The sequence below is a fragment of the Corvus moneduloides genome, chromosome 20, assembly GCF_009650955.1.
Source record: "Corvus moneduloides isolate bCorMon1 chromosome 20, bCorMon1.pri, whole genome shotgun sequence".
Classification (NCBI taxonomy): Eukaryota; Metazoa; Chordata; class Aves; order Passeriformes; family Corvidae; genus Corvus; species Corvus moneduloides.
Genome location: NC_045495.1, coordinates 7416523 through 7443996, shown reverse-complemented (window position 1 = coordinate 7443996; position 27474 = coordinate 7416523). Strand labels below are relative to the sequence as shown.

The window sequence follows — 27474 nt, the reverse complement described above, 5'->3', positions numbered from 1 at the left end:
TGCACAGTGAGCCAGATGCACCTTCTAGTGAATTTTTTAAAAAGGAATTTAATGCTGACATAACAAAAGTGATAAATTGCTCAACTGTTTGCAGGGCAAGTCCTGAATGTACCGATAGAGAAGCACATGGAGCTGCTGAAATCCTGCCATGGCTGAAGCACTTAAGACTTCTGCAAGCTTATGCATTCATATCCAATAGCAAAAATCTCTTTTTGGACATGGGCTCTCTGGCACCACAGGAGTTTCCCAAAGGTCAGTGTTACAATGGCCATGGCTAGTTTTTGCAACCAGAAAAAGTTGCTCAGTCTTTCAGAATACAAACCTTTATTTTAAGGACAATTATTACACTGAGTATCACAAAGTTTCTCTATTATTTCCCACAATGGTCACATTTCACTACCTGGGCTTAAGTCAGACTTCAGAACAGATTTTTTAAAAATGAGGTAGACAGAGGGAAGAACAAAAGCCCGCAGTAGCTGAATTATGCTATTTACAGTGACATTAGACATTCACAGTCATTACAGGAATATTGTGCTTTATGATCCTTATTATTTACTGGGAGAATCAGGCAAGATTCACAACACTTTACAATTCACTTGCCAATATCTTCCTCAGGCTTTGGCTTTAAGGTGCTACTGGGAACTACACCATGACAAACAATGGAAGTTGGCCACACTGGTCATGTCCTGTTTGGTACCTGGCATGATACTGTGACAACAGATATCACATCCCAAATGCCCTTCACTTTGGAGATAAGAGTTCAAATGGACAGTTATATTTAAGTGGTTTTACTTAAATATAACAGTTATATTTTAGTGGTGCTACTGCTCACTCGTGAGAGGAGATATTTACCCAAGGCCTGAGGATACACTGAAGAGCCTCAAAGTATTAGGGAGAGGCCATTAACATGTTACATATAAAATTACCACAACTCTCCAGTCTTGAATCTGACATGACTTTGATAGTTTTTGCTTCTCTTGGTCATTTCAGACAATTTAAAACACTCTTTGTACTATCTACATTTTCCAAATTCTACAGGCAAATCTCATCCTGCTAAGAACTTCGAGACCTCCCTAATCTCCAAGAGATGTTGTGCCTCAGAAGCTCCTGCCTTGTTGAGGTCAGCAGTTGTGCTGGTGACAGCTCTGTAGAACACCCTCTGGAGCTCTCCAGCCCCACAGAGGACAAGGACCTGGTTATGGATGGGGGAGGAGGGTTGCCATATGCCAGTGCATGAGCAATTTTTGACTTGCAGTCAAAAGCATCCAAAAAACTCAGTATGCAGGATTTTCTGCCATATGGAGGAATTGTGATTTGGCCTTCTCCCCAGCTGTATCTGATTAAGCAAAAAGGAAAGAAAAAAGGGAGGACATTCTTTTCTTCAGTGCAAACCTCACCCCAGAGTTCATCTTCCTTTGAGGGACAGTTCATTGCTGGTACCTGGAAAAACAAGTCAGAGCAGAAGGAGGCTGTAAGAACCCAGGTGCTTGAGGACAGAGCTCTGTCCGATTCAAAAGTTTTTTTCCGGAGTCTTTTACACTTTGAACACAATTTCTTTCAGGGAAGAGGGAAGTGCTACAGAGAGACAGGACTGGTTCTACAGGGCTGAGAAAGATCAGAGTAAAGAACCTCATGTTCCATGAAGTCTGCAAGGGTGCATTACAGTAAATGATGTTATTTCCATGTACTGCAGCATTCTGCACTAACAGCAATTTTGCTTGTGAGCTCTGTCATCTGTTTTACTCAATGTGGAAGGTTTCTTTAATCTGAGACTTTGCTGGGATTTGCCCTTATCTTTTTTATAGAGATTGACACGGCATTACCATAAGGCAGACGTTAACATGGTTTAAGGTTACAGAGATAATTCTGTGGCTGGTGTCCAAACAGGCCACCACATCCAGGTTTAACAGTTATAAAGACACAGACACCTCAGAGCCTTTGTGCTTCTTTCCGATCTTCCTCGATGCAGAAAGACGTCAGGAGGAAAAAGCCTCCTCCAAAGACCCCAACAAAAGCACAGATGATAAAGCTGTACTGCATGCTCCGGAAACTCCACTGCAACGACGGGATGTTCTTGGCCTGGATAGCGTTGGAGATCTGGGGAGTGAACAAGGCTGCCATTAATCTGGGATAACACCTCCATCCTCTCCTGCTTTAAACAGCCTGCTTACAGTGTGGGCCTTGAAAAGAATAAGAGTCAGACAGGGATGAGAGCCTGCTCCCAAAGTTTGTCAAACCCAGTACCCAGCACACCTGTACTCCACTGCTCTCCAGCTGCCAACTGGCCAAGGAATCTCATGTCGTTTTACACCTTCAGTGCCTCCAGTCACAAGGGCAGGAAATACATTTCACCATTTCCTAGCCCATCTCCAGACTGCCAGCACAGGATGGGCATTTGGCAGTGACCTTTAGCATTTCTTGATCCTATTCAGTAAATTTCTGCCTCCCTTATTGGCATCCAGTGGATAGAAACAGGGGGTCAAGCAGCAATACAGGCACAAGCAGCAAGACTCATAAGACAGGGAAGAGATGGAAATTAACCTGAGACAAGAGTGGGGTCTGCTTTAGAGCCAAAAGGCTTTTGAGGAGTTATGGAGTGACACTGTGAGTAAGTGGGAGGAAGAAAATAACAGGCAGGTGCTTTTTGCACTGGAGGGAGAATGAGGTTGTAAAGGATATAAATGATACACGTGAATTTAATTTTGAAGACAGAAGGAAAATCTGATTTCCAGAAACTCAGTAAGATTCAACACTTAACCCAGGAACCTGAAATCTTTTCTTAGCATAAACAAAAAGATAAATGTTGAAAGCTGTCATTTTTATTCCCACATTTGTTCTTGATGGTTAGAATACACTGTGTGACTTGAAATGCATAAATACAAGACTCTTCAACCTTTGCTGGGTTTCTATGATTATTTATGACAGTTTAGAAAGATAAGAGCAAGATCAACTCTAAATGGGCACCTAGGGACTACAGCAAGCATAATGGCTGCAATACAAACCCAATGCATTTAATTTTAAAATGCTTAGTGAAAAAATCTCTGGAGTGCAGAGGGAAGAAAAACAGGCTCTGAGAAAGAAAACTCCCTGATTCCTCAGCCAGATTTTAAACTAAAATGTTGGCTGAAGCAGGTTAGGAAACACTATCAGGATATGAAAGCAGATTTGGTGTTTAACCAACAGCAGTCATGGGAAGTGCTGGTATATGGCTTCACAGAACATTCCAGAGGACAATGTGGGTGCTCAGTACACAGGAACACAGTTGGACACACGGCAGTTTTATTCCTGGGTTTATTGCCTCTGTTCTCTTTGAAGTTACAAGGTTACCTGATGTTAATCTCATCTGGATAAGCTTTTTTTTGTCTTCACTCTTTTTGATGAGCTGCTTTCCAAGGTGACTTCTGCAGGTCCTGCACACAGTGACAGGCAGGATGCAGCACAAAGCCTCAGTTCTGCCCGTGCCCCAAAGAGGGCAAAGGACAGCGGGCAAGAGGCACAGTTTTATCTTTCAGGTAGAAAGCTTAAATGAATAGATTGGTAAGAGAGAGAATGAACAAGACATATTTCAGCTTTTGGGGTACCTCCCATTTTTGCATCCCATTTCAGCCATTTTCCACAGTGATGTTGGTTGTGTTCCCACACACATACAGTCAGATAAGTGTGAGAGCAGGAGTTTCCTAACACCAACAAGTAAAAAGGAAGTCAGCAGGGGGAATCCCTCAGGGAGAGAGGTTGTCTTCTCTGCCAGACAGATTACACAGCTGAGACTCTGGGTTTCATCTGGCTGAGGGCAAGGGGAACCTCCTGTGTGGCTGGGCCAGCAGCAGCTGTGCAGGCACAGCTCACTTGGGCATTGCTGGCCCTGTCTAACCCTGACACTGTTAACATGAGGTGAACTTCTTTAAATAAACTTTCATACAAACACAACTTCAAAGCAACAACAAGGACTCAATCTCCCATGTCAAGTAAAGCAGAAAAGTCAAATGGGTGCTTTGTTAGCTACTGTGTCTTAAAATGAATGAAGGAAGGAAATGAGACTGACAGATAATAGTCCACTGAAACTAAAATAATGAACTACACGGAGAAAGCAGTACGAGGCTGATTTGCCCAGAAGCACCTAAGATCAAGTAAATGTAGGAAGGGCAGAGAAATCAGGTCCCAAGGAATATGGGAATTCAAGGTTAAGGTGATTTGAGACCAGAGTTTTAAAGGTCAAGTAAAGACAACCATTGCACCACTTTTGTTCTGATTTTTAAGAGACCACTGACTAATTGCAAGATTTCAAACTTCGAGATTTGAACTAAGTCTTGGGTTTTAACACATTTAATTAATTTCCATGAAACTCCTCACAAACCTAGCAGAAAGTGCTTAAATCCCATGACACTGTCTTTGCAAAAATGCGTGCCTTCAAAAATGTATGAATCTGCAAATTTAAAATAAAAGTAAATTTCTACACACTGCAAAGAAGTACTTACACCTAAAAGCAGTGTCACAGGACCAGGTGCTTCATGCAAGTAAAAACATTTAGAAAAATGTCTCTGTGTCCTAGACTCAGGGCCAGCAATTTGAGTAATTTCTGGTTTTGGACCAGGTAGTGCCTATGATTCTGTGAGTTTCTGTCTTTCAGTTTCTGTGAGTTTTACCCTAAGGAAAGCTCAATAAGGAGAGAATTCACTTACAGCTCCAATGAGGTATGGGCTGCCTGCGTCTCCCAGCAAATGGCTCACCAAAATCTGCAGGGCGATGGCTGTGGACTGTCGCCTCGGTGTCACCACATACTGAAACAAAGCACAGCCCACAGGAGAGGAAACATCAACACAGAGAACTTCATGAGTGACCAGCTGCTTCTAGAATATCCCAGAGACACTGATATAGCAACTTTTATGTATTTCATATTCAAACACTGTTTACAATTTCGGAGACAGGGAAGTTATTCTGAGCAAAAGAGTACATTGCATGTTTTGTTGAGGAAAAAAACATTCAAGAAAGGAAGACACAGGAGAAAATAACAATAAAATAGCTAATCTGTGACTCCTCTGCTTCCATACAGACTCAGAGCAGCTTGTACAGATCCATTTGGCCGTGCAACCAACAGAAGCCTCCAGCCAGTATCCCTTGCAGTCACAATGATTTGCTTATAAGGATTCAGCACTGATGGTCCCTCAGAAAAATATCTTCTGACCTGTGTCAGCAGGCCTGCTCTAGACTGCTGGGGGAAAGTGGGGTACCTGGAACCTGGAGGAGATGTAAAGCATGTCAGCTGAGGCCTTGCAGACCCCTTGAAGACTGAGGGTGAGGACCCAACCTGCCAGACCAAAAGGTGGCTGGTGATGCTTTGATGGCACTGCCTGTAACTGGGAACCACCTGAGACACAAGATACTGTAGTAACAACACCTCACACTGATTTTGTTTTTCAGTGCACACAGTTTAAATAACGAGTTGGAGAAGAAGATGTGGTGTACATCCAGAACACAGCAAAGCATTGCATAGATTAGAACTGTTTTGTCAAACGAAATATACGAATTTGGGGGTAATAAGAGCTCTTTGCCTGTGCTACTGAAGATCAACTGTGCCTGATGAAGTCTTTCAATAATACATTTATGCAAAAAGCATTCACAGTCAGAATGCTTCAGAAGCAATTTCAAACCTTCATAGCTTCATTTTCCAACCACTTGTTCGTATCAGAAACAAAATGCTTAATATTTTCTCAGTCCTCTATTCCACAGTTTGGGGGGCTTTCTTGAAACTCATCTAAATGTCACTAAGTATGTCTCACACATTAGTTAACAGAGTGATTGGTGGTTTTTACCAAGGGACAAACTCAACGTGTATGACCTATACTGTGGCTCCATCACTGCCCTCAAGGAAACATTAACATGCATGGTAAGATGGATTTAAAACTAAAAAAGACCCTGCTCTCACATTTAATTTAGAGTTTTGGTACTGCTTACCATATACTGCAACCATTTTCAGTAAAGAACCAGACAACACTGGCAGTGCCCCTCTTAGGCACTCCACTCAACCTTGGATACACAAATCACTTTTAAACCAGCATGTCTGCACCCAGTAAGAGAGCTCTGAGCAGCTGGATTAGAGCAGACAACCTCCTTCCTTCCTCTGCACACGTGCAGCTAACGCATACCCTGCTCCATTCCTAGTTCCTCCAAAGCAGATATTTCTGAGCATGGATATAAGATTTATTTTTCATTAGGAATATTTAGGTAGAATGCTTCAACACTAGTAAATATTAAACCAGGGATGCTTTGGAGATCTCTCCAAAGTTACAGAAAACCACTGTGATGTCATGTTGCCACGACACTGCATCCAGCCCCATGACAGTGTAAGAGCAGAGTTATGTGAGATTGGCTGCTCTGAAATCCTTGTCACCCATGGGATGAAGGAACAATCCAACAGCTCCTTCTCACTGAGGCCACAGCACACTATGGCCTAGTGTGTGCAGTCTACCCATGGTTTTTTTTCCCTCTCAGAACCTGCCTGGATGATGAGCATGCACAGTTTGTGAACAGGCTTTCTTGCACAGAGACTAAAAAACTACAGTATAAAACTCTAAGCTTGGGAAGCAGACCTGGCTATGACAGACTGTACTAGACTGGAGACTGTCAGCTCTTGGCTCTCTGAGGATTTCATGTCATCTGTCCCAGACTCAAAATTTCTTTTATGGATAATGACAGGCTGTGTTTGAGAAATGCAAATCAAATACTGTTATGCACTTAGTATATTGTGGGCATTGAAAGCATGAGAAAAGCTAAATGTAATTTGGTTCTCCCAGTGCCCTGCACCTTACTACCTTTATTTAATATCCCATATCTCTAACTACAAGAGACAGATGGAACAAAGCTGTAACAAGAAAAATACAAGAGAAGAATAGGATGTTTCCTATAGTTTCAGGGCTCATACAAACTCTGCCTGTGCTATTACTCAGGTTCTGCACAACAGAAACTGTACTCTGTAGCGGGGGGGGGTCCTGGGAGCAGGGGAATCCAGCCAGAGTCACGACAGGAACACCGATACGATTTGAGCATCGTGCTCCAGTTTTATTGTTCAGTTACCCCAAGTTATACTTTTTCCAAAGTTCACACCCCTTTCCCATGAGAAAGCCTCTAAGCAGCGGGGGAGCTGACCAGTATATACCTTTTCCCAAGGCTGTTCAAGGCTGCCAGCTAGCAGGTGCCTTGCAAGCCTGTTTTCAGCCTGAGGCCCCATCAGGGGTACTTCTGCAACAGCCCTGGGATGCCCAAGCTCTCCTGGGGTATCCTATATTCCACAAGGAATCCCCCTACAGTACTCAAGAGCTCAAGGCACTGTGGGATTCACTAGGAAAAGAAGAAACAAAAGACACTCTTGCACAGAGACTCTGGAGTAGCCATGGGGTCCTGCCTGGCCACAGTGACTGCCCAGGACCCCCCACCACGGCAGGAGTGCAGGTAACGTCCTGGAAACTGCCCCTCTGAGGAGATCCAGCCCAGATGCCTGGACAGAGAAGTAGGTGCCCCAAACAGGTACAGTTTGCAGACCCCTCGAGCTGCCTCTGCAGGTTTCAGAGATCCCCCCGAAGACTCTGCCACAGAGCTGTCAGCTAAATAAGCAGATGGAACACACACGCTGGTGAACACTTCGGTACCTCTGAGGGCACTTCCAAAGACAGGGACACGTTGGTAGCCTTCCCAAACCCCATACAGGCTTCAAGTTCCAGTATCTCCTACACTATTAGCTGCCAAAAACCTAAAAGACAGAGTTCCATAACCTCACAGATGGCAAACATATTTCATAAGGAACACTCCAAGTACAGCCTCCCAGTAAACCAGCAAGGCAGCTACAACACATCTCCACTTGCACATTAGGACTGTAGTTGTACAGCAGATACCTTCGTGTTTACACTGAATAGGAGGCACAAAGGTGGCTACATGCAATGCCTCTTGATGCACCAGCCACAAAGGGAGGAAGTCCTTATCATTCAGTCAGCATCTTCCTTTGTCTTCAGCTCCGCAGGTCGCAGGAGAAATTAATTCCTAGTTACATTGTCTGGCTAGTAGTGCCATGTGGGAAGAAAGAAAAGTAATTTTCATGGCAAAATAAGAACATGCATTAGCAAATCCAGCTACATTATCAGAAATTCTACCAGTTCACATGGGAAACAAGGCAAAAAGAGAAATTACTGCTGTTATCTATGGCACCCTTCAGTCAGTATAACAGCAGTGATACGCTGAACTCATGGGATTTCAACAGGATGAAACACAACTCCCAAGTAAGATTACTACTGAATGAGCGGACATCTACAAATTCAGCTCAATTCCATCATTTTTCTGATAAAATAATTAGTAGCATCTAGAATTCAAGAGATCCAACCCAAAGCACATTTGTGGTAATAAACTGGATGTCTGCCCCCAGGGGCACACATCAGGGGAACACAGCACCACAGAGCTCTGCTATGCCAAGCTTTTCACCTCTCCACTTGTTGCCAATTGATACAATATTGCTGGTAACTAATCCCACGGTATTTTAAAAGAAATGGAAATTAGGGGTGTTGGTCACCTGGGAGACAAGAACTTCCTCCTCTTCTGAATTTACATGGATGCAGGATATGGCAATGATGCTCCCCACAGACTTCTGCAGGCTGCAATGTGATGCAGCATTCCCTAAGAACAGCATTCCCTGAGACTGCAGTGATGGAACTGAACAAAAGCCCTGCCCCCGCAGGCTTTGCAGTTTGGGTTCAGGGAGGAATTGAAGGAAAGAGCTGACAGCAACCATCTGCCTCACTCTCCTCACCATGTATCACCACTACTTAACTCAGTGATGTCACCTCCCTCTTTAACCGTGACAGAAGACAGAATTAAAATGCAGATGTAGGAGTTCAAAGAAAAGTAAATTGAGAAACTTAAAAAAGTTGGTGCCTCAACTGATATAAAAACAATGGCAATGATATTAACACTTGGTTCTGGTGCAAAAAACCCCAATTATTTCAAAATAAACTGAAACAGAATCTAAGTAAAAATGTCAGTCTGGACCAGTGATAGTTTTTCTGCACCTGTTCACTGCTTTAAGGCTTCAGCTCTTTTCTCGTAGGATAATCATTTCTGACCATTCTGCGAGAGTCGAATAAGAATCAAAACCCTCTTGGCTGCTGGCTGAGATTTTAAGCAAGCAGCCAATTCACTAATGCTGACTGCATTATTTACTACTTTATTAAAATTCCAGAGTGCAGAAAACTGACATGTGTAGAGAGCAGCACCGTGAAAGAGAACATAATGCACAGTCAGTGTCAGCAGGACTTTGCTGAAGACCCATGAAATGTAAGTAGTTCCATTCCTTCATCTCAATCAGAATGTAAAGAAAGGTTCTTCAACATGAAATAAAAAGATAAACAGACATGTCAAGGCAAGGTCAGGCAGTGGAAGGAGAGCTCTGTAGTGCTTCACAGCTGGTCCCTTTGGTCACTAGACAGTGCTCAGCATTTGGTAATATACTTTCTCATCCTTTTACACAGACTCTGTAATAGGGATACTCCTATCTCTGCTCAGATTGTCCCCTACTTGCGTTTAGTTAGCCAGTAGAGATACCAAGCAAGTTGTATATCTGAGCAACTCAGACCACAGTGACAGTGACCTCAGGGGTAAACTTCCAGTTCCTGTGATAGCAAAGGACAGTGACCTGTGTTCCACTGGAGCCAAAGCCTGCAAGGTTTTTTTACTGTCCCTCTTGAGAATTGGTATTGTGCATCACTGCATGTTGTGCTACACATGAATGCACTCACTGTGGTTCTTAAATGAAAGATTTATTATGACTATGGAGTTTGCAGCAGCAATCTGCAAATAGATTTCAGCTCCCTTAGAATGAAACACTATTACACAAAATGAGAAATGCTCACCTGACTCTTGCTTCGGAAGAAACAGTCAAACATCTCCGTTCTGCTGTCCCTTAACTTTGTGCCTTCTCTCACTTGTCCTGATGGCTTTACACAATTTTCCCACTTTCAGTGCCAACTGCAGCAGCACTGTGCCTGCACCACACTTGCCTGAACAGTCCCTGTCTCTCAAGGAGCTTCCTGCTTGAAATATTTAGGTTACCATCACATCCACAGTTTTTCAGCACAGGGATCCCAAAGTGGAGAGTTTGGGTCCCTTGTGTGACACAGTACTCTACTCCTCATAGAAAACTGTAGTGTCAATTTAAATATTTTGTCTTATGCCCATGGGTAGCAACAAAAGAATTGTCAGTCATATAAATAACTTCGGTATTTAAATCAGCTTTTTGCAGTCTGACTATCAGTTATGAGCATTTCTTCGCTTATTGCACTGATAAACCATATTCACTTGCTCATATTATGAATTAATAATAAAAAAAAAGGTAATATAAACTACTTGATAAGACTCTAACAACCTGGGTAGTTTAGCGACCATAGTATCTGTCCCATGGTTTACACAGACATCTATTAGTGACTGTGGAGCTACAACCTAGATGAAAGGTTGCCAAATTTTTATTTAGAGTAAAAACTCAAGTAAAATTAAATCTAAAAACCTTTGAAATGATAAAAAGAAGCTGCTCATCACAATCTAGACAAACTGTGTTACAAGATGTGTGCTTTTCACATCACTCCTTTCTAAAGAAATTACTGACAACAGAATCCAAATGAAATCATGCACTGCTATTCGTCGGGCTTGTGGTGTCAGTCCTGCAATCCCCAAGAGCCCCTTAAGCATCACTGCTGGCCTGATGCTTTGGCAGTGTAGCACCACTTCTGAATTGGACTTGCAAGCGCTGGAATTCATCTGCACTGTATTCTGGACTAAGGGAACTTGCTAATACATCATGCACTATCAGCTTTGCCTCATTTGCATCATGCTCTCAAACCTCTGGAAAACAAATAGGAAACCTGATTATAGACACAAAATGACCTTGTTTCTGGTGCAGACCATTTTCTGGCAGACATCTGACAACACAGAGCTGTACCAAAGCCCAAAATACTCTGGATACAGGCAGCACTAGAGAGTCCCACGTGCACGAGTTCCATCCAAATCAGGACATCTTCCTGGGATTATAATAACTTGGACTACTGCACCATCACACCCTTATTGCCACTGGCATCCTTGCCCAGCAGTACATTGTGGCAGTGATTCCAAGCAGAATACCAATAAGGGGATTCTTAGTAGGAGTTCGTTCATCTGTCCCCAGAAAGCCACCAAGATGCAGGCTTAGGAACAATATTACACGGACAAAAAAACTTGAAATAAGGAAATAGTTTCACAAACACTTACCAGCAGTATGTCTGTCACAACAGCCCAGTTTACAGACAAAAATAATTCTCCAAGTGCAATAAAAATCTGCAAAACAGAAGAAAGCAGTGACTATACTATTACTATTACTGTTACTATTACTGTTACTATACACTGAATTGCCCTTCTAGGCTGTGAAGGTAAGACAAGCTCACTGACTGTGCTTATCTATGTAAGAGTTGTCCTACATACCCATTACTTCTAAATTAAACACCTCTGTCTACGCTTACAAACACTAACTTCATCTTAAAGGTGGGGAAAGGAACCAAAGAAGGTATTTGAATCACAAATCCTCAGCAGAAGAGCCAAAATAGGAAACATACCACCCTCCCAAATTAACTGCTGTGAACTACTGAACCCAAGAAGAGAAAAGCAAGATCCATGGAAGAGAAACATTCAGTGCAAGTTTAGAAAGTGCACAGGGATGCATATGAAGCCAACTGAGCACCTCTGTGCCAGTGCAAGTACTCTTGAGGGCTCCTTTGGAGAGAGAACTTCCAAAATGGAATGGACTCCAAGGAACAGGCAGTCTCAAAACCTTGGTGTCCTGTGGGAAATCCCTAATCCATCACAGATGGAGACCCAGCCATGAGGAAAAGGGGTAGGGCACCGAACAGTTCTTACAGCTGTGGTCTCAGGAAATATTAACCCTTTCAGCCAGTCCTGGATACAGATTGAAGCAGCCTGCCCAGACTAAGTGAGACTTGAGGAAAGCATTAAAGTTACACCACTGAGGTGGAGCAGTGCTAGAAAGCAGGATCTCTTCAGAAACACAGGCCACAAAGTCACATGGCACCTGGAACATTATTCTTATCTACTAATCACACTGATGGCACATTGTTACAACAGGTGCCAGCATCGTGTTTGGTAAGGTCTTGGCCAAGCTGTTGTCCCTGGTTGATGAAAACACAGTCTAGGAAAGGCATAGTGACAAACTGTCAGATGTTTTTGGAGGGATGGCTTACATTCTCCTAAGGAGAACTAGACCTAGTATACCTAGGATATCTATAGATATCCTAGAGGTAATAGATAAAGATCATAGACCTAGGATATCCATAGCTCCTCTGTGGTTCTTGTCTGTTCTGTTCATTTGTTTTCTTCTCCAAACCAGTTTGGAGAAAAAGTTCCTTGAAGCACTGAGATACTTAGTATAGACCATTATCCAGACATCTTTTCCTTCACAGTGCTTTAGATTAGATATAAAGAAGAAATTCTTCTCTCTGAGGGTGGTGAGGCCGTGGCACAGGATGCCCAGAGAAGCTGGGACTGCCCCATCCCTGGAAGTGTCCAAGGCCAGGTTGAACAGGGCTTGGAGAAACCTGGTCTAGTGGAAGATGCCCTTGCCCATGGCAGGGGAATGGAACTGGATGAGCCTTTAGGTCCCTTCCAACCCAAACCTCTGATTCTCTGATTCTAACAAAAGGTACATTTTGGTAGTTCCAACCAAATATATTATTGATTCACTCATATCACAGAGACTGGCAAAGTAAACGGTTGCTCTCTACCTTTAATGACAAAAAATCCCCTGAGGAACACACTCAGAGTGGAGCTATGGGGGACTGAGAAGCAGAAAAAGAAAATGGCTAATTCTTCTGGGCACACAGATCCCTACTCTTAGATCTAAAAATAATCTTCAATTTCACATTTTGCTTTGGGTACCCGCACTCAGGCAAATCCACTTGTGTTTTCTCTTGGTGTAAAGGTGTTTTTCCACAGGAATACACAGTCCTGAGGAGTCAGAAGGAAAACCTCTTTGAACAAGGGTTATTCTTAGAAGCAAAAAACCTGCAAAAGTGCCCATTTGCAGAGAACTGTTGATTACTGTAATTAACTTTACTTGGATCCTCTTATTTATGTTAATCATGGTGATTTTGGCTGGGAGTCACAGGAAAAAAGCACAGGAGTCCTCCCCTAGCTGTTACCAGGTTATAGTTGAAATGGGGTTTACACTCGGTTCCCTCTTACAGGGATTTTTTGCCATTCCTAGTAAGTTTCTGTCTTCCCCTTTACTGAGAACAGAATTTAAGTGATTTATACTTCAGTTTGCATGGCCAAAAGCTTGACTTCAAAGATCAGGTAGCGATCTGGGGCTTTGAAGGTAAGGGCTAAATTATTCTTAGCAAGAACTGTGTGTATTGTACAGTCCCAATGACACCAATATTTAAGTATTCAGAGAGCAAAAATAAATAAGAATACTATATTAGCCACAAAACATTAACATAAGATTGAGACTTGCTTTAACTACATTTCTGCATAAGGGACAAGTTTCATGCAGCTAAATGCATAGTTACTATTCTCTTCTTCAGTGTGGGCACTCTGCAGGTCCTGAGGCCCAGCTTTTGTGTTCTGTCTACCCTTTATATTGGACCAAGGACTGCCCAGTGTGGCTCTCACAGGACAGACCTCAGCTAAGGGAGAGCTGAGCTTACCTGGATACCTTGTCACAAGCCACTGAAACCTCTTAATGGTCTAGAAGACTGCAGAAAATTCTACAAAAGCCACCCCTCACCTCCTCCTCCCCTTTCCCATTCTCCCTAGGATGCCAGAAGACATTTTGCTAATTGTCACTTACAAAAGTGGAAAGGATGTTCATCTGGGCCACCATCAGAGCTGTGTAGAGGCACAGGGCAGAAACAAACATGCTTGTGGCACAGATCAGAGGATCAGCTTTGTTGTTTATCTTCCTTAATTGTCTTGCGGCTTCTGCCCCGGCAATAACACCCAAGATTCCTGTCCCAATGGTGATGCCTCCAAATATTAGGCTGGTGACAAAGCAAAGGATTCAGCAGAGCATAGTAAGACTGTACCGTGGAAAAATAAATGGTGTTAGCTTGCACCTGCAGTTTCAGAGGAATCTTTAATGGGGAAGTTGAATTTTATTCCACTTGATGTAACCCTCCCACTCCTTCTAAATGGATGTAATCCCAAGCCTCAGCTGAAGCTATGGCTTTGCAACAGCGGCTGTATCCTGTGGAGAAGATATTTTCCCATTTACAGAGCAGGTGTTATGCACCCAGGCTCAAGGAGGGCTCTGCTCAGTATGATCTGGCCTGGACATGCTGTGATTTAGAGGAGACACAGTCATCCTGGTTACCCTGAGAATCAATCTACCCAGTCATCCCTGAAACACAGATGGAGTAACTCTGTATCACAATCTGCTGTCTTGGAAGAGATCCTAGCACGTGGAATGATATACATCTAAATTATAACCCTCTGGTTAGCACAGCTGAGATGAGTCACTTCTCTGACTAGGGGAAACACCTACCACTTCCCAGAAGAGTTCAAAGAGTACTGAATAGGTAACTACTGCCAGGTCCACATAGCATTTTCTGAACACAGAATTTCCAATACCGTTCAGCTTTGTGTGTCTGCAAATGCAAATGTGTCCTTCGGGAACCACAAGTTCATGTTTTAAAAGAATATGTCTGAATAGCTTAGAAGATTCAGCTTGCAAAGGGACTTCCATGTGTGCTTTCATCTCTGTCCCAAATGAGACCCCTCAATGACAAAGCAAGTCTCTTGCACAAGATCAGTGGTGCCACTGATTGTTTAGTGCATCATCATTCTCTGAAGGCAAACAGGGACAGGACAAATGTATTCTGAGCACAAGTGCTTCTGAATATTTTAGAGTGCTACATGGTGAGTTCTGTACATTTTCCTGAGCTTTCTCTAACTGTAAAGCAAAGTAACCAGCTGGGATATGATCTGTTCCTTTAAACTACAGCAGATCCACTTCTTAATTTTTTTCTGGCTAATTAAGAAGAATTCAATAATTCTAAAAGGAAAAAAAAAGTATTGCTATGCAAGATAACAAACTTTAAGCAAATTTGTACTCTCCCTGCAAGTTCTTCAGGATTCTGATCCATCACTGTCTATAGCTCGATAGTGACATTATAGATTGTCACTAGCCAGAGTAATATCAAAGATTTCTTCAGGAGAGGCAAGTTCCAAGGTGACATTAGTTGATTGAAGCATTCATGGAATTGTGTTTAGAATATTCATGTATTGTAAACTGTAGTTGAAATAAACCTGCAGCTGGAATAAAAGAGAACAGCCAAAACTAAATCCAAGCACGGTGCAGTCAACAGAGAGTAGGAAAGTACAGAAGCCTAGTCCTGGGGAAAGGCTCCTATGGGATCTTTAAGGGTCTGAGAATGCTCACTTATCTCTCTGAACTGTTCGAAAGCGTTTGCACAAAGACCTGAACAAAAACTTCACACTGCCTATTTATCTACCTTGAAAGGATTGAGACTTGAGTCAGTTGTGGTGCCATTTGAGTTTGTGTTTCCAAGGAGTCTAAGTCACACAGTCTTGATCCTTAAACAAACTCTGAAACTGCTCAACAGCCAAAGGGGAAAATATCTTTAAAGTATCCCTGGGCAGGTCTGGTAATGTGCAGTTCCTCCAACACCATCAGGTCTGACACAGTAGTTTATATTCTGTTTCTTTACATCCCCTTGGAATAACAGTCCAAAACCAGCCTTATGCTGCTTCTGGCATGAGCTTATGCCAAGGTTATATTTAAAGCATCCTATAAGAAGCAGTACATGAGGTTAAACTATCAGATGCTCTGTTTCACTCCCCTGAAAACCATGTCTGCTCTCACAATACTACTGTGGAATAATAATTCAGAAGTGGATTAGAAAACAAACTAGAGGCCAACACCTTCAACTTCACAAAGGAAATATTTAAACTGCATCTGTGAATAGATACAGCCAAGCATCTTAAACTGTTCAGCTTCCCTTATCTGCCTACCCTGAGCCAGACTCCTGTGTTTCACTCCCCTCCCAGTGCTGTTCATTGATAAATAATGTGCCAATGGTGGCATCCATGGAAGGACAATTCATTTCCTCTTGAAGGATTTTGGGATGACTCTTCAGTCCATGTGGTTATGCTACAACTTAGAAATCACTTTTGAGTTGACTCAGTTATTCCACTGCAGAAAAACAGAAGAATCCTATTAGCAGAGGACATATTCAAGATGTGATTACTGCTTTTCCCTTTAATTTTCTTTACCTGGAAAGGCCACGCAGAAAGCACTTAGTTCTTTGAAATCCATTACAAAAGCAGAGACTGAAACGAGATCTGGGATACCTCCCAGAGAAAGGGACACTTGTATGGAGACCACTGGTAGAGAGTCAGTCCCAGTGCTCCCTGTTACTGAGGGAAGCCATGAAGACTCAAGAGGAACATTGAACACATATTTGTATTCTGGACAACACACTGTGAAGAAAAACTTCCCTTCCTATATGGGGAAAAGGGGTCTACAAAAAGGTGTGTTATGACTACTTCAAAGCATTCTACTAGTGTAAATTCCCCTTCTTATACAATATTTGATACTATTAATGAATCTTCGTTGGTCTGGACATGCTCTGTAAGCAGAGCTCTGCTGGCAGCTACTCACAAGATCCTAGTTTGACATGATGATATAATACTACATCAAAATCATCACATTTTCTTCAAGCTGGGAGCCACAATGAACTCACCAACATGGCAGGGATTACAAAACCAGATTAACAAGAAGATAACAGGTTACTAAAACACTGGATTTAAATATACTTAAATGGGTATTTAAGTAGCTTGGGACGCACAGTCATTTGTCAACTAAAAACTCCTTGCTAAAGCTGCTCCTTTTTCCCCACAGGTGTTCCTATTACTGCTTCCTCCCACTTTACTGCAATAGGGCTGGCAGCATCTTTCCAGTTAGCTGAGTGATTATAAACAAACAAACAAAGGGGAGTGTCTCAGATACCTGGAAGCAATTTAGTTTAACATTCACACCCCATTGCCTTCACAAAAAGTGCTCAGTCACATCCTCCCTTCTGCCTTTGGAAACAAGCTGTGATTGAGCACCGTGCAGTGTTTCCAGGTATGCTCCCACAGCTCACCTGTTAGATGAATTGCACGATTCTTGGAGGCATGGTGGGACAACGCCCTGGACAACCTGAGCCCTGTACAGAAACAGTGGCATCCACATCCCCAGGGCTCCAGTGACAAAGGCCATGGCAGTCAGACCGAGAGAGGAACAGACAAAACTACCGCTGAAAGTCAAAAGAAAACAGCTGAGAGATATTAGAAAGAATGGTGTGTGAGGAAAAATGGAAAACCCATCTGCAACACCCAGGACTCCAAGCAATAGCAAAACAATTCATTCTGATGTCTTAGAATCAAAATCCACTCCCTTGAATATCTGAACTCTGATCAGGCTTTATCATGAAATTCAACAATAAAGTACTAATTAGAGCAAAGGGTACGACCTACTGATTTCATGTTAAATCCCAGTCTCTTGCAGATTTCATCGCCAACTTCTGCCAAAACAATTGCTGTGAATTTTTGATAGCAGAAATACAACAATAGAGAGTGAGAAAGAATTTAAAGGCTTTGTAGCTAAAGGAAAGGGTACTATCTGCAAGTCTAAATGCCTCGGTTTTTAAGTTGATTCTGTAACCAGTATAAATGAGAGTAACATCTGGGTCTTCCAAACGGTGAAGTTGCAGTGGCTGAAGCACTCCTTAACTCCACCTGAGTAAAAATAGATTCTCAATCTCCACAGTAAGTTTTGGACAAAAGGAGAAGCATTTTTGAAAACTGTCCAAACCTTGTCTCCTTCCTGCCCTATTCTAGGAGAAAATTAAATTTTTGCCAGACTCTTTGTCATTAATAGTTCAGGAGAAAACCCCCTTTGAGGTCAATAGGGACATACAAAATCTTAAGACTGCCGCAAATGACCAGGTGACCACCAGACTAGAGGATTTGTTAAGAAATTAACCCAATTCTCCATCTTCTAAAGATAAAGTGCTCTTGGACTTGATTAAAAGTGGAACCACATAGTTTTTTGGCAGTATGTCTTTATGCTTTGGAAATCAATTGCCCAAGGAAAAGAAAATGGGACTTAATTGCTAAAGGAAAAGAAGATTAAAAAATATTTTTACATTGGAAAATCTCTGTAGGAAAGCAACTTTGGAGATAGTCTAGTTGCTGATATGTCAGAAAGGTCCATTTTTGACTCAGGAAAAATTATTTTTTTATTCACTTCAGGATGTAGTGCCTACAAATTGTGATCCAACAAAACTGATCGCTAGTGTACTTGCCGTTCAGGATGTAACGAGGATGCAGATTTAGTGGGCAGTTAGAAAACGCTGGATCGTGTGGAAGAACAGTCCAAGACAGACAAGGTCCCAGGAAAGCAAGTCTTTACACGGAAAGCGTTGGCTCGGGAAAGCAGCCTGCGGGCAGCGCGGAGCCGGGTCTGGCGCAGCTGCACAGCGGCACCTGCTGTTCCCGAACCGGCTCCAGCTCCTCGTCCTGTCCCGGCAGGGCCGGTCACCGCCTGACTGCGGGGCCACCGGAGCGAGGAACCTGCTCCAGTCCTGCTTCGTCCTGCAGGTCAGCTGCATCTTTAGTTTTTGTGTGGTTAAAAGGAAGATGTCACCTGCCAGCCACAGCTCAGCCCACCAAAATACATGGACAATTACTTTACAAACCATATTGGGGTCCTACAAACTCTGACCTCATGCATAGCAGATTCCCAAATACTACAGAGACTGCCTGAGACATGCTGATCCAACCTTCCTCAGGCACTAAGAGTTATAAACAAATTTACACCAGAAAATTATGCACTTTTACCAACCTAGCTTCCTTAGGGAAGTGAAAATTTAGTAGAAAATAGAGCTGGATTTAAATAGGAGCAAACTGCCATCATAACTTTGCCCCTTTCCCCCTCCTCAAAACGGGAGGATGGAAGAAGCAAATAAATTTTTTATCTCTTGTGTAGAATTTGTGTAAAAAAGTGGAAGAAAGATTTTTACTAATGGTGTTTCCATCCTCTTGCATAGAGCATGTGGCTCAAAGGCGTGAAGGGGATTCAATAGACGTATTTCTTAAAATGGACTGGTGACTCCTCAACAGAGGGAACCTTTGTAGCTCAAACCACTTACTTCTTGGCAAGTGATCCCACATCTTGACACCAAGTAGTCTTGGCAGTTCTATGTACATCTGGCTTCTCATCTGCTCTTTGTATCGTGCCGGAGATGCTCAGTGCTCTGTGTGCTGCTGTCTTTCTCTGGATCCTGTGAGGGACCAGTAGAATCAGGAGAAGCAGTGCCAGTCCTCCCATGCAAGGAGTTACCTGTAGACACAAGGCTGGTTAGATCAAAGACACCTGTTTTCTTATAGAGAGAACTCCACAGCAATTCAAATTGTGTTAGAACCACATATCAGAAAATTGCAAATATGTTCAGAAATAGATGTGTGCTGGTTTTGGTCATATTTGTAAAGAAAAACAGTGACTTTGGTGACTTTGGAAGAAAGATAATAGATCCTCCCTCCCCATCATACAGATACATGATCGCTTCTCCCTCTGATTTTAAAGAAAAAACATGTGAAGAAAGAAAACTGTACTGTAGTACTCCAGCAACAAACACAAGAATCACTGATGCAGTCACCAGTGTTACCTGAGTAACATCAGTGTCACTCCAGTAAATATTCTGCCCTACTCTGCATGTGCTAGCTGATTCTGTATACAAGGCATGAGGCTCTGACAAAGTGCTTCCAAAGCACTCGCAATGAGAGACATCACCATGACATGACCAGAACAGAAGAGGTTATTTTCTTGAAACCCTCAAATAATAGAAGTTGTTCCCAACAGCATTCCAGAAAACTGGTGCTACCAGTATATGATCATTTTACCTTCAAATTTTCTGTTTGAGGAGGTTTTGGTGCAGTAGCAACCATTCCAAATGTGCCCTCAGGTAAGAGGAACATCAGCACCTGCTCTGGTTGCTGTACACTTTCACCTACACCTAAGAAGTTTCTAGGCAGAAATTTGCCACTTGTCCTGCAGGAAAATTTCTCCTAAACACAATGTTCCTGACCTGTCAGAAGGTAGAAAGTCCTTCCACTGCTCACCTTTAACACAATGAACTTAAAGAATCCAAACCCCAGTGATGATTTTGATGTTACGGTGAATGAAAATGAGTGACTCACCCTGAATGCCCAGTGCCAGTCACCTGTGCTTTTTGCCATGCCAGCTGCCAGCATGTAACCACAGCCACTGTAAACAACAGAAAGGAATGATCAGTAAGCACCAATGAATTCTGGATGGCTGAAATGACATGTCTTGCCAGCTGAGGAGAGCACACAGAAGTGTTCTGTCAGTTTTCCAAAGGGATAAACAGAAATAACCCTCATGGTTTGTGCTACTCTACTTGCCAGCCAGTATTAAAAAGAGAGTCTAACCTCCTCAGAGCAGACCTGAGACAATGACAGTAACGTCCCAGATTCCCCTTGGAATACATATTCTGTAGAATGACCCTGCAAACCCTGGTCAAAGAGCCCATAAAACGGTTTATTACCTACTCCCTTCTGTGCTAGTCACAGGAATTATGCCCTGCAGGAATTTCTTTAGTTTTAATCTGCCTTCTGGGCCCAGCCTTGGCTGCCTGCTCTGATACAGAGTATGCCTCTAAACCACTTGAAAAGCCCTTCTCCTCCTTTTCTTCAGACACAATGTCAATTTAACTAAAAGAGGAGAGGGAAGTACCAGCTCTTCCTTGGGAGATATGTAATGGAGGGTTCTTGAAAAATCTGTCAAATAAACTAATACCTAAAAGCTTTTGTCTTCCAAAACACAGAAATAAATTACATACTCTCATGCACATATTTCTTTTAGAATTGATTCAATATTTTATTCAAAGCCAGAGTTTCCAGAATTTGATTCTCACTAAAAGTGTTGGGGAGAAAAAGCAAATTTTTTTCAAGGTAAGTAGAGAAATACACCTAATCAACTCTATTCAAACTTGCTAAGGAAGTGACAAATCCCTTTGCAAGAGTCAATGCAGAAATATATCAAAATAAATCTGATTAGGGCTCAGGGTATATTGAATTGCAGGTGTGGTCAGACAGAATTTCAAAAGGCCACTAGCAAAACCAACCTTCCCACTGGAATAAAGATGTAGAAGATAGATAACACTGTGGTCCTTTTTCCTTCCTCAAACAGGTCTGCAATGATGGTAGGTGCTATAGTGGAGTAACTGGCAGAGCCAATGCCAACCAGTCCTCGTGAAAGAACAAATATCCTGTAATGCTGCAGGGAAAAGACATATTATAGTCAAAAAAAGGCCATGCAAGAAAGAAAGCTTACTGTTAAAGAGGGGCATTTTAGTGGATCAAATCTACCAGAGGAAATCAGAATTGAACTGCCTTTTGCCTATGTCTGTATTCCCTCTACTCACACCTCCTCCCCTCACATCTCACTGCTGGGCTTTCTCTTTCTGCACAGCAGTGACTTCTCAGAGTGACACCCAGAGGGCATTTCAGGATAGGGTGGATAGCACACAAGCTTGCCCAACAAGCTGCCACACCGTAAGGTCATAAACAACAAACATGCAGGACAAAAATAAAATCCCATCAATTGCAACAATAATGTGGAGGTTCTCTATTGGCTGGGTTGGACGCCAGTGCCCTATAAGGCATTCCTGCATGGAGTACATTTAGTCCAGGCTTAAGGCTCGGGAAAGGAGTGGTCACTGATGCTTTTGCAAATGTGATTAGAGAAGGACCCTATCAAGTCCTGCAAGATGTATTCAGGTTGTTTTCAAAGCACCCTATAAAAAAGCAACATACCGACTCAGTGATGAATGAGCTCCCTAAGGTCACACCAGACCAGAAGAAAATACCAGCCCCAAGGATGATTTTCCTGTTGTAGCGATCTCCGAGGTATCCAAAGATGGGGGCAGCCAGCATGTAACACAAGGTGAAGACTGAAAATCCAACAATCAACAAAGACAATATTCATCCAATTATTTTTGTCATATGTGCTGCTCACCCCTCAGATAAACTCAGGTTATTTTTAGAGCAGGGTTAAAGGCAGACTGAGTTTGTAGGACTAGGAGGGGGACTGATATTTGGAAAAAGACAAATGCAGACTCAAAATACTTATACAAAAATAAAATGTATGTGAATTACTTAACTTCTTTATTTCTTGCGAAACCTTTCATCTTTTGTGGTTTCCATACTGTGGGATTTTTGAAGGACTCAACTCCAGTCTGCCTTCCAGTTTTGCATTATAGTCAGCCTGCCCACAAGTGGAAGTGAGCAATACCACATACGAGGAGGAACTAGGAGAGGTAAGTAACTGGACTGTGTTTTAGGAGCAGACCACAAAGGGGCAAGGCAAAGTCAACCATCTGAAATAAGGAAATTTTATTACCTGTTTGCAGTAGACCTGTCTTCCCATCACTAAGCCCAAAGTATTTCTGTATATCCAAAAGGATCCCTGCAACAGAGGCAGACATTGAACGACAGCAGAGTATCCTGCTCAATCCTGCTGTCAGCTCTAAAACAGGGCTTGCAAGAACTGCAGCACATTTTCTAGTTTAGATGTAAGCCATTACTCTGCCACAAGCACAAGATGCACAGAAAATTGAAAATTCTTATCACTATAAATAAAATTAATGATCTTCCACTATAAGGGTCTTATGAGAGTCAGTTTACCCACTGTTTCAACCACACCTGTTCTGTTTCTTTTGCACCATTAGCACCTAAGTACATGAACAATTTAGAGTTCAAAGTTTAATGGACACAATGTGGAACAAAACACTGGATGTTAAGACAAAAAGGTCATTTTCTTCTCTATACTATGCCAGGGCTACAGATCTTCCATCTCACCTATACTGTATTTCCAATTTACATTGCTGAAAAACGATCAAAAATAGAAGGTACTGCTTTGAAAAAGCATACCTGTACTCCAGTATTGAAAGATACCAATTAAAAAAGACATTTATTCTCATACCACTTTAGTTTTGTCAAAATAGATAAAGTCATAGCATTGTTGAGAGGATGAAACCACCACCACTTACAAGAACAAGTTCTGTGTAATTTGCCTGCTGTGCTCACAGGAGCTCGTCTGCAGCAGAAGGGAGCTGGGTGAGGTCAGCAAGAGGCACCTCTTCTCCCACAGTGTGTTTTACATGTTGTGCCATGAACTATACTGCTCCAGCCACTTAAAAGCAGTGTGGGACCAGCTAATTTAAAGCTAAATCCATGTTCTCCTACAGTCCCCATGGCTGCAGCATCAGTCCACTCACTATTTACTGATGTGACTTCAAGTCAGTGTGGATCAAGGTCCAGCCTAACAACAGCTCCAGAGATTTACAGTTGTTTCTCAATGACTCTTGAACATAGTTTACATTTAGGGATTTCCTAATGTTTTCAAAAGTTTAAATGGGTGATTTAATTCAAACATTTTGCATCATTAAAACAGGACAATCAATTGTATCTTTCTGGCAGCCAGTGATCAACGCACAGAAATACTGTATTACACGAATTCAGGTTTGGTCTCATGGATTATTTAGAACAAATCACAGCTAACAAGACTTGAACAGAACCACAACTTCACCTCAAACTAACACTCACACTGAACACAATTAAAATGTCATCCCCTCCACATAACTAAAATAACTGATCCTACTCGTTCCTGGCAAATTACAAAGCACTGATTTGAACAGCTTGGTGACAAAAAAGAGGGGAAAGGTCTGCATGGTCACTAGTTTTAACAAATTTAAGTCAGCAGACAATTAAGAGGAAGAGCTTGTTTTCTGTGATGCAAATGCTGTCAAAGCCTGTGAGCAAAACTATCCGGAAACCACAGCTTTGTAACTGCTACCAGTTTACTGCTAGTTTACTTCTAAGCAGATACTCACACCTCCCCTTCCTCTCTTTCCTGTTAGCTGATACCTAACAACATGGTCATACACTTGGACAGCCAAACTCAAATGCAAAGCAAAGTGTTGCAAGAATTCTGCAGTGGCACGGAATTATAGCAGGTGAACAGTATATTGCTATGGTATAAACTTCAGCTTACAGACTTCCTCCATGGCCCAGGAGACATAGGATTAAGTAAAAAGTGGTTTAGTCATACAGTGTAATTAAAGGAGATGTTTCAAAGGCCTGGGAACTATCCCAACCTCTGCTCTTGAATTCTTACGTGTCCCTGAAGGTACCTCACTCACAGGAGCATGCTGGGGAAATTTTAAGCTCTTAGCAGGTACAGGAGCCCCTGAATAGTTCAAAGCCTAGAATGAGCCAAATGGCTTCTTGAACTTAACCCCCCAAAGGGGTTACCCTTCTAGCATCCAAGTTCTCCCTTGAAGATATTTTCTTTCTCTTCTGTCCTCTGCCCTTCTCCAAGGAAAGTTACTTGACAACAGAACGCATACACAGAAGTTTTTCACCAACAGCCTTGCAGTGTCATTCACTGGAGCAGGCACTCCTACTGCACTCCTACTCCTACTTGCTTCCTTCCCTCTTGTGTTGTTTAAAAGTACTCAAAAAACCAAGCTCAACCTCCTAAACCCACTATGCTCTCCATTATTAAAGACACTGACTGAATGTCCTAAATTTCTGAATGGTCTAAGTAGCAAAGTAACTCCTTTGTGTACAGTAACTAGGTATTAATTCCAAATTCAATAGTCCATCCTTTGGGTTTTTTCAAGGTTATAAAACATTGCTGTTTCCCAGGCCACTCAGAAGTAAAATATAGCAAGGTCACAACAAGTGTTTCCCCTATTTTCTAAATCAGATGCCTGGAAGCATGGTAGATGCTTAGGAGTTTTACTAAATAGAAGAATTTACACAGACCACAATTTACATGGGAGAAAAAACCCACAGTTTTCCCTCCAGTTTACTATAAGCAACTCTTGGTTGTTTTCAGCTAGGGAAAAAAAATAGTTTAAAAATCACATTTTGGAGGAAGGATATTATTTGTTAGACAACAAGTCATAACTTGGGTAGGGGAAGGCTTAAGGAAGTGGGTCTCTATTCTTTTTTCACAATCATGTTCCACTCTTCATTGCAGAAGTCACAAAACTGCCAGCAGCTCACAAGGAAGTTAAGCCTCTCCTAAGCAAACTAACACAGATAACAAAGTTATCACAAAGATGACATAGTTTTTGTACTTTTAAGGGAGGGAATAGCATCAGTGTTCTTCAGATAAAGGAATACCATGTAGAATCTACTAGATGAAAAGAAGGCCTTGAAACTGCTGGGTACAGTAAAGAGAAGCTCCTTAGTCAAACCTCTGTAGAACCCAGCCACAAAAATGGACCAGTTGCTCTGTATGCTAAAGTCTGTTTATAAGAGACCTAGATTTTAAAATATTATATTATTTTTATAAGCATTCCACTAACTATTAATATCCAATAAATCACTTCTAGGTTTTTCCAGATTTATAATTGGAAGTTTCATTAACAGTATGATCAACAGGCTAAAGCAGATAAATGAGAAATAGTAAAAAGACATAAATATCCTTACTTTAGAAACATTTGTAGAGTTTAGAAACATTCGCAGAACTGCTAAGAACTTACATTTCTTTTTGTTTAGAAGAGGAAAATGGGCTCTCACCTGGCACAATGAACCAGTCAATGAAATTTATTAAATTCCCAAAGCACAGCACGGCAACTACCAGGCAATCCCTCTTTGCTGGATTGTTCCTTGACACGGACACTGATGGACATTGTGTCCCATCTGCTGCAGCAGCTCCATAATTCTGTCCCTCAAGCAGTGGCTGGAGCAGCAAGCCTGTGTCTTCATGTTCGCAGGGGGGTTGCATGTTTCCAGTGCAGACACTCAGCAGGGATGATGAAGCATTTCCTCACACAAAATTGATGTGTTGGGGCTATGAGGAACTTCAATCACTATGGTCATTTCCGGCACTGAAGCCCAGCCACTAAGAACTGAAATGAAATGTTCCTTGCAGTCAGAAGAACTTGCAAACAAAAAAGCTGCAGTGTTTTGCAAAAGTGCTGAAGACCACGGCCTTGAAGACTAGGAAAAGTAAATGTAAACAAAAGCAAAGTAATCCATTGTGCACCCAAGAAATAAAAGTGCACAACTCTGCAGTGATATCACAGAAACTACAAATACCAAAATAACAATATTCTTTGTTGTCAGTGAGTTGCCAAAGCTAAAAATAGTCTTTCTACAGAAGAAAGAGAGAAAGAGAGAAAGAGAGAAAAAGAAAGGCTAATTTTCTAGACCAGTACCTATTTTTTTTACTCGAGCCCTCCTTTACCACAGATTTCTTGTGCAACTCTGTGACAAGTCATTTGCTTTCTCTGCACCTCAGGTTCTCACCACACACAAACTGTGTCCTTTAAAACAGGGCTGTATAGCCTTGTCCTGCCACCTAAGCATTCCCTGCTCCTTGCTATCGCCCACCTGTTTGGCCAGATATACTCCCAGAACAAAATCCTTCCCCCTAAGTTCCAGAGTTTTTAGGTCAAATCAGTAGAAGACTCACACTCCACACTACATGCTGGGTTTCATTTGGTGTTTTAGGGAAGGAATATGAAACAAAACCAACCAACCAACAATCCAGAACGCTACACTGAGCAGAGAAAGGGAAATGGAAACAAAACCACTCTTCCCCACTGCTGCTGGAACAGTGCACATTCCACAGTTTTGAGTTGTTCAAAGGGATTTTTTTCCCTTTCACCCTCAAGAAACAGTTCTGAAAGGGGAGGAGCAGAGGGTATAGGAAGGCGTTCTTGTTCTTTTGGCACATGAAGACACCTTTATCTGCCTTCTTTCTTCTGCCCACTCACATTTTTAGAAGTATTCAGTCACCTGTCTTTTGAGCCACTTTGTGGATTACCAACTTCAGAAGCTAATTTATTTTTTGCAGCCTGTTAAGAAAATTTAAAGTGAAAATTACCAGCAAACTCTAAGAGTTTAAGAGTGAGGCAGCTAATTTGAATGAGGACTGCTTATGGTTTATGACTCATGCATGAAAACACCAGCCTGTGGTTGGGCTTTTTTAAAGAACTGTGTATTTCACACTTTAGACTAACTAAAAAACAAAATAGCACCTACCACTCTTGGCCCTTTTGTAAAATCCAGACTCCTTTGCTTCCACGTGCTCATTCTATCTTCCCTTTCTTTTATCTCTCTCCCTTTTTCGCTGCTATAGACCACAGAATGTTCTCTGAGCAACGTCACGTTATCCACACCATCCCAGCGCTTAACTAAACCAGCGAAGTCAAGAGCTCCTTGGAAGTTCTTGGAAGCAATAAAGAATCAACACAATTTTGTAGCAATTAGAAGTTTTCCCTCCAACCCCAGCCGAGGACAAAGGAAAATCAGGAGCACCTATTCCCATTGCCGGTTCAATGCCTCAGACGA

At 42.1% G+C, this 27474-nt stretch overlaps 1 protein-coding gene across 2 annotated transcripts; it reads right to left on the bottom strand.

Moving 5' to 3' along the window:
- Window positions 1-307: 307 nt before the first annotated feature.
- On the bottom strand, window positions 308-27474 carry LOC116454087 (protein spinster homolog 3-like). Of its 2 annotated transcripts, XM_032130260.1 has the most exons (13): window positions 27166-27472; window positions 25696-26027; window positions 22505-22570; window positions 21919-22055; window positions 21228-21379; window positions 20281-20347; window positions 19233-19423; window positions 17184-17336; window positions 13868-14057; window positions 11278-11343; window positions 4680-4778; window positions 1929-2097; window positions 1276-1440 (listed from the first exon to the last, which is right to left on the bottom strand). In XM_032130260.1, the coding sequence occupies exons 2-12, from the start codon at window positions 25901-25903 to the stop codon at window positions 1930-1932; spliced, it is 1497 nt and encodes a 498-aa protein (XP_031986151.1). In that variant the 5' UTR covers window positions 25904-26027; window positions 27166-27472; the 3' UTR covers window positions 1276-1440; window position 1929. The 2 variants fall into 2 exon arrangements, with proteins under 2 accessions (XP_031986150.1, XP_031986151.1); XM_032130259.1 differs by lacking the exon at window positions 1929-2097 and having other exon boundaries at window positions 308-1440; window positions 27166-27474.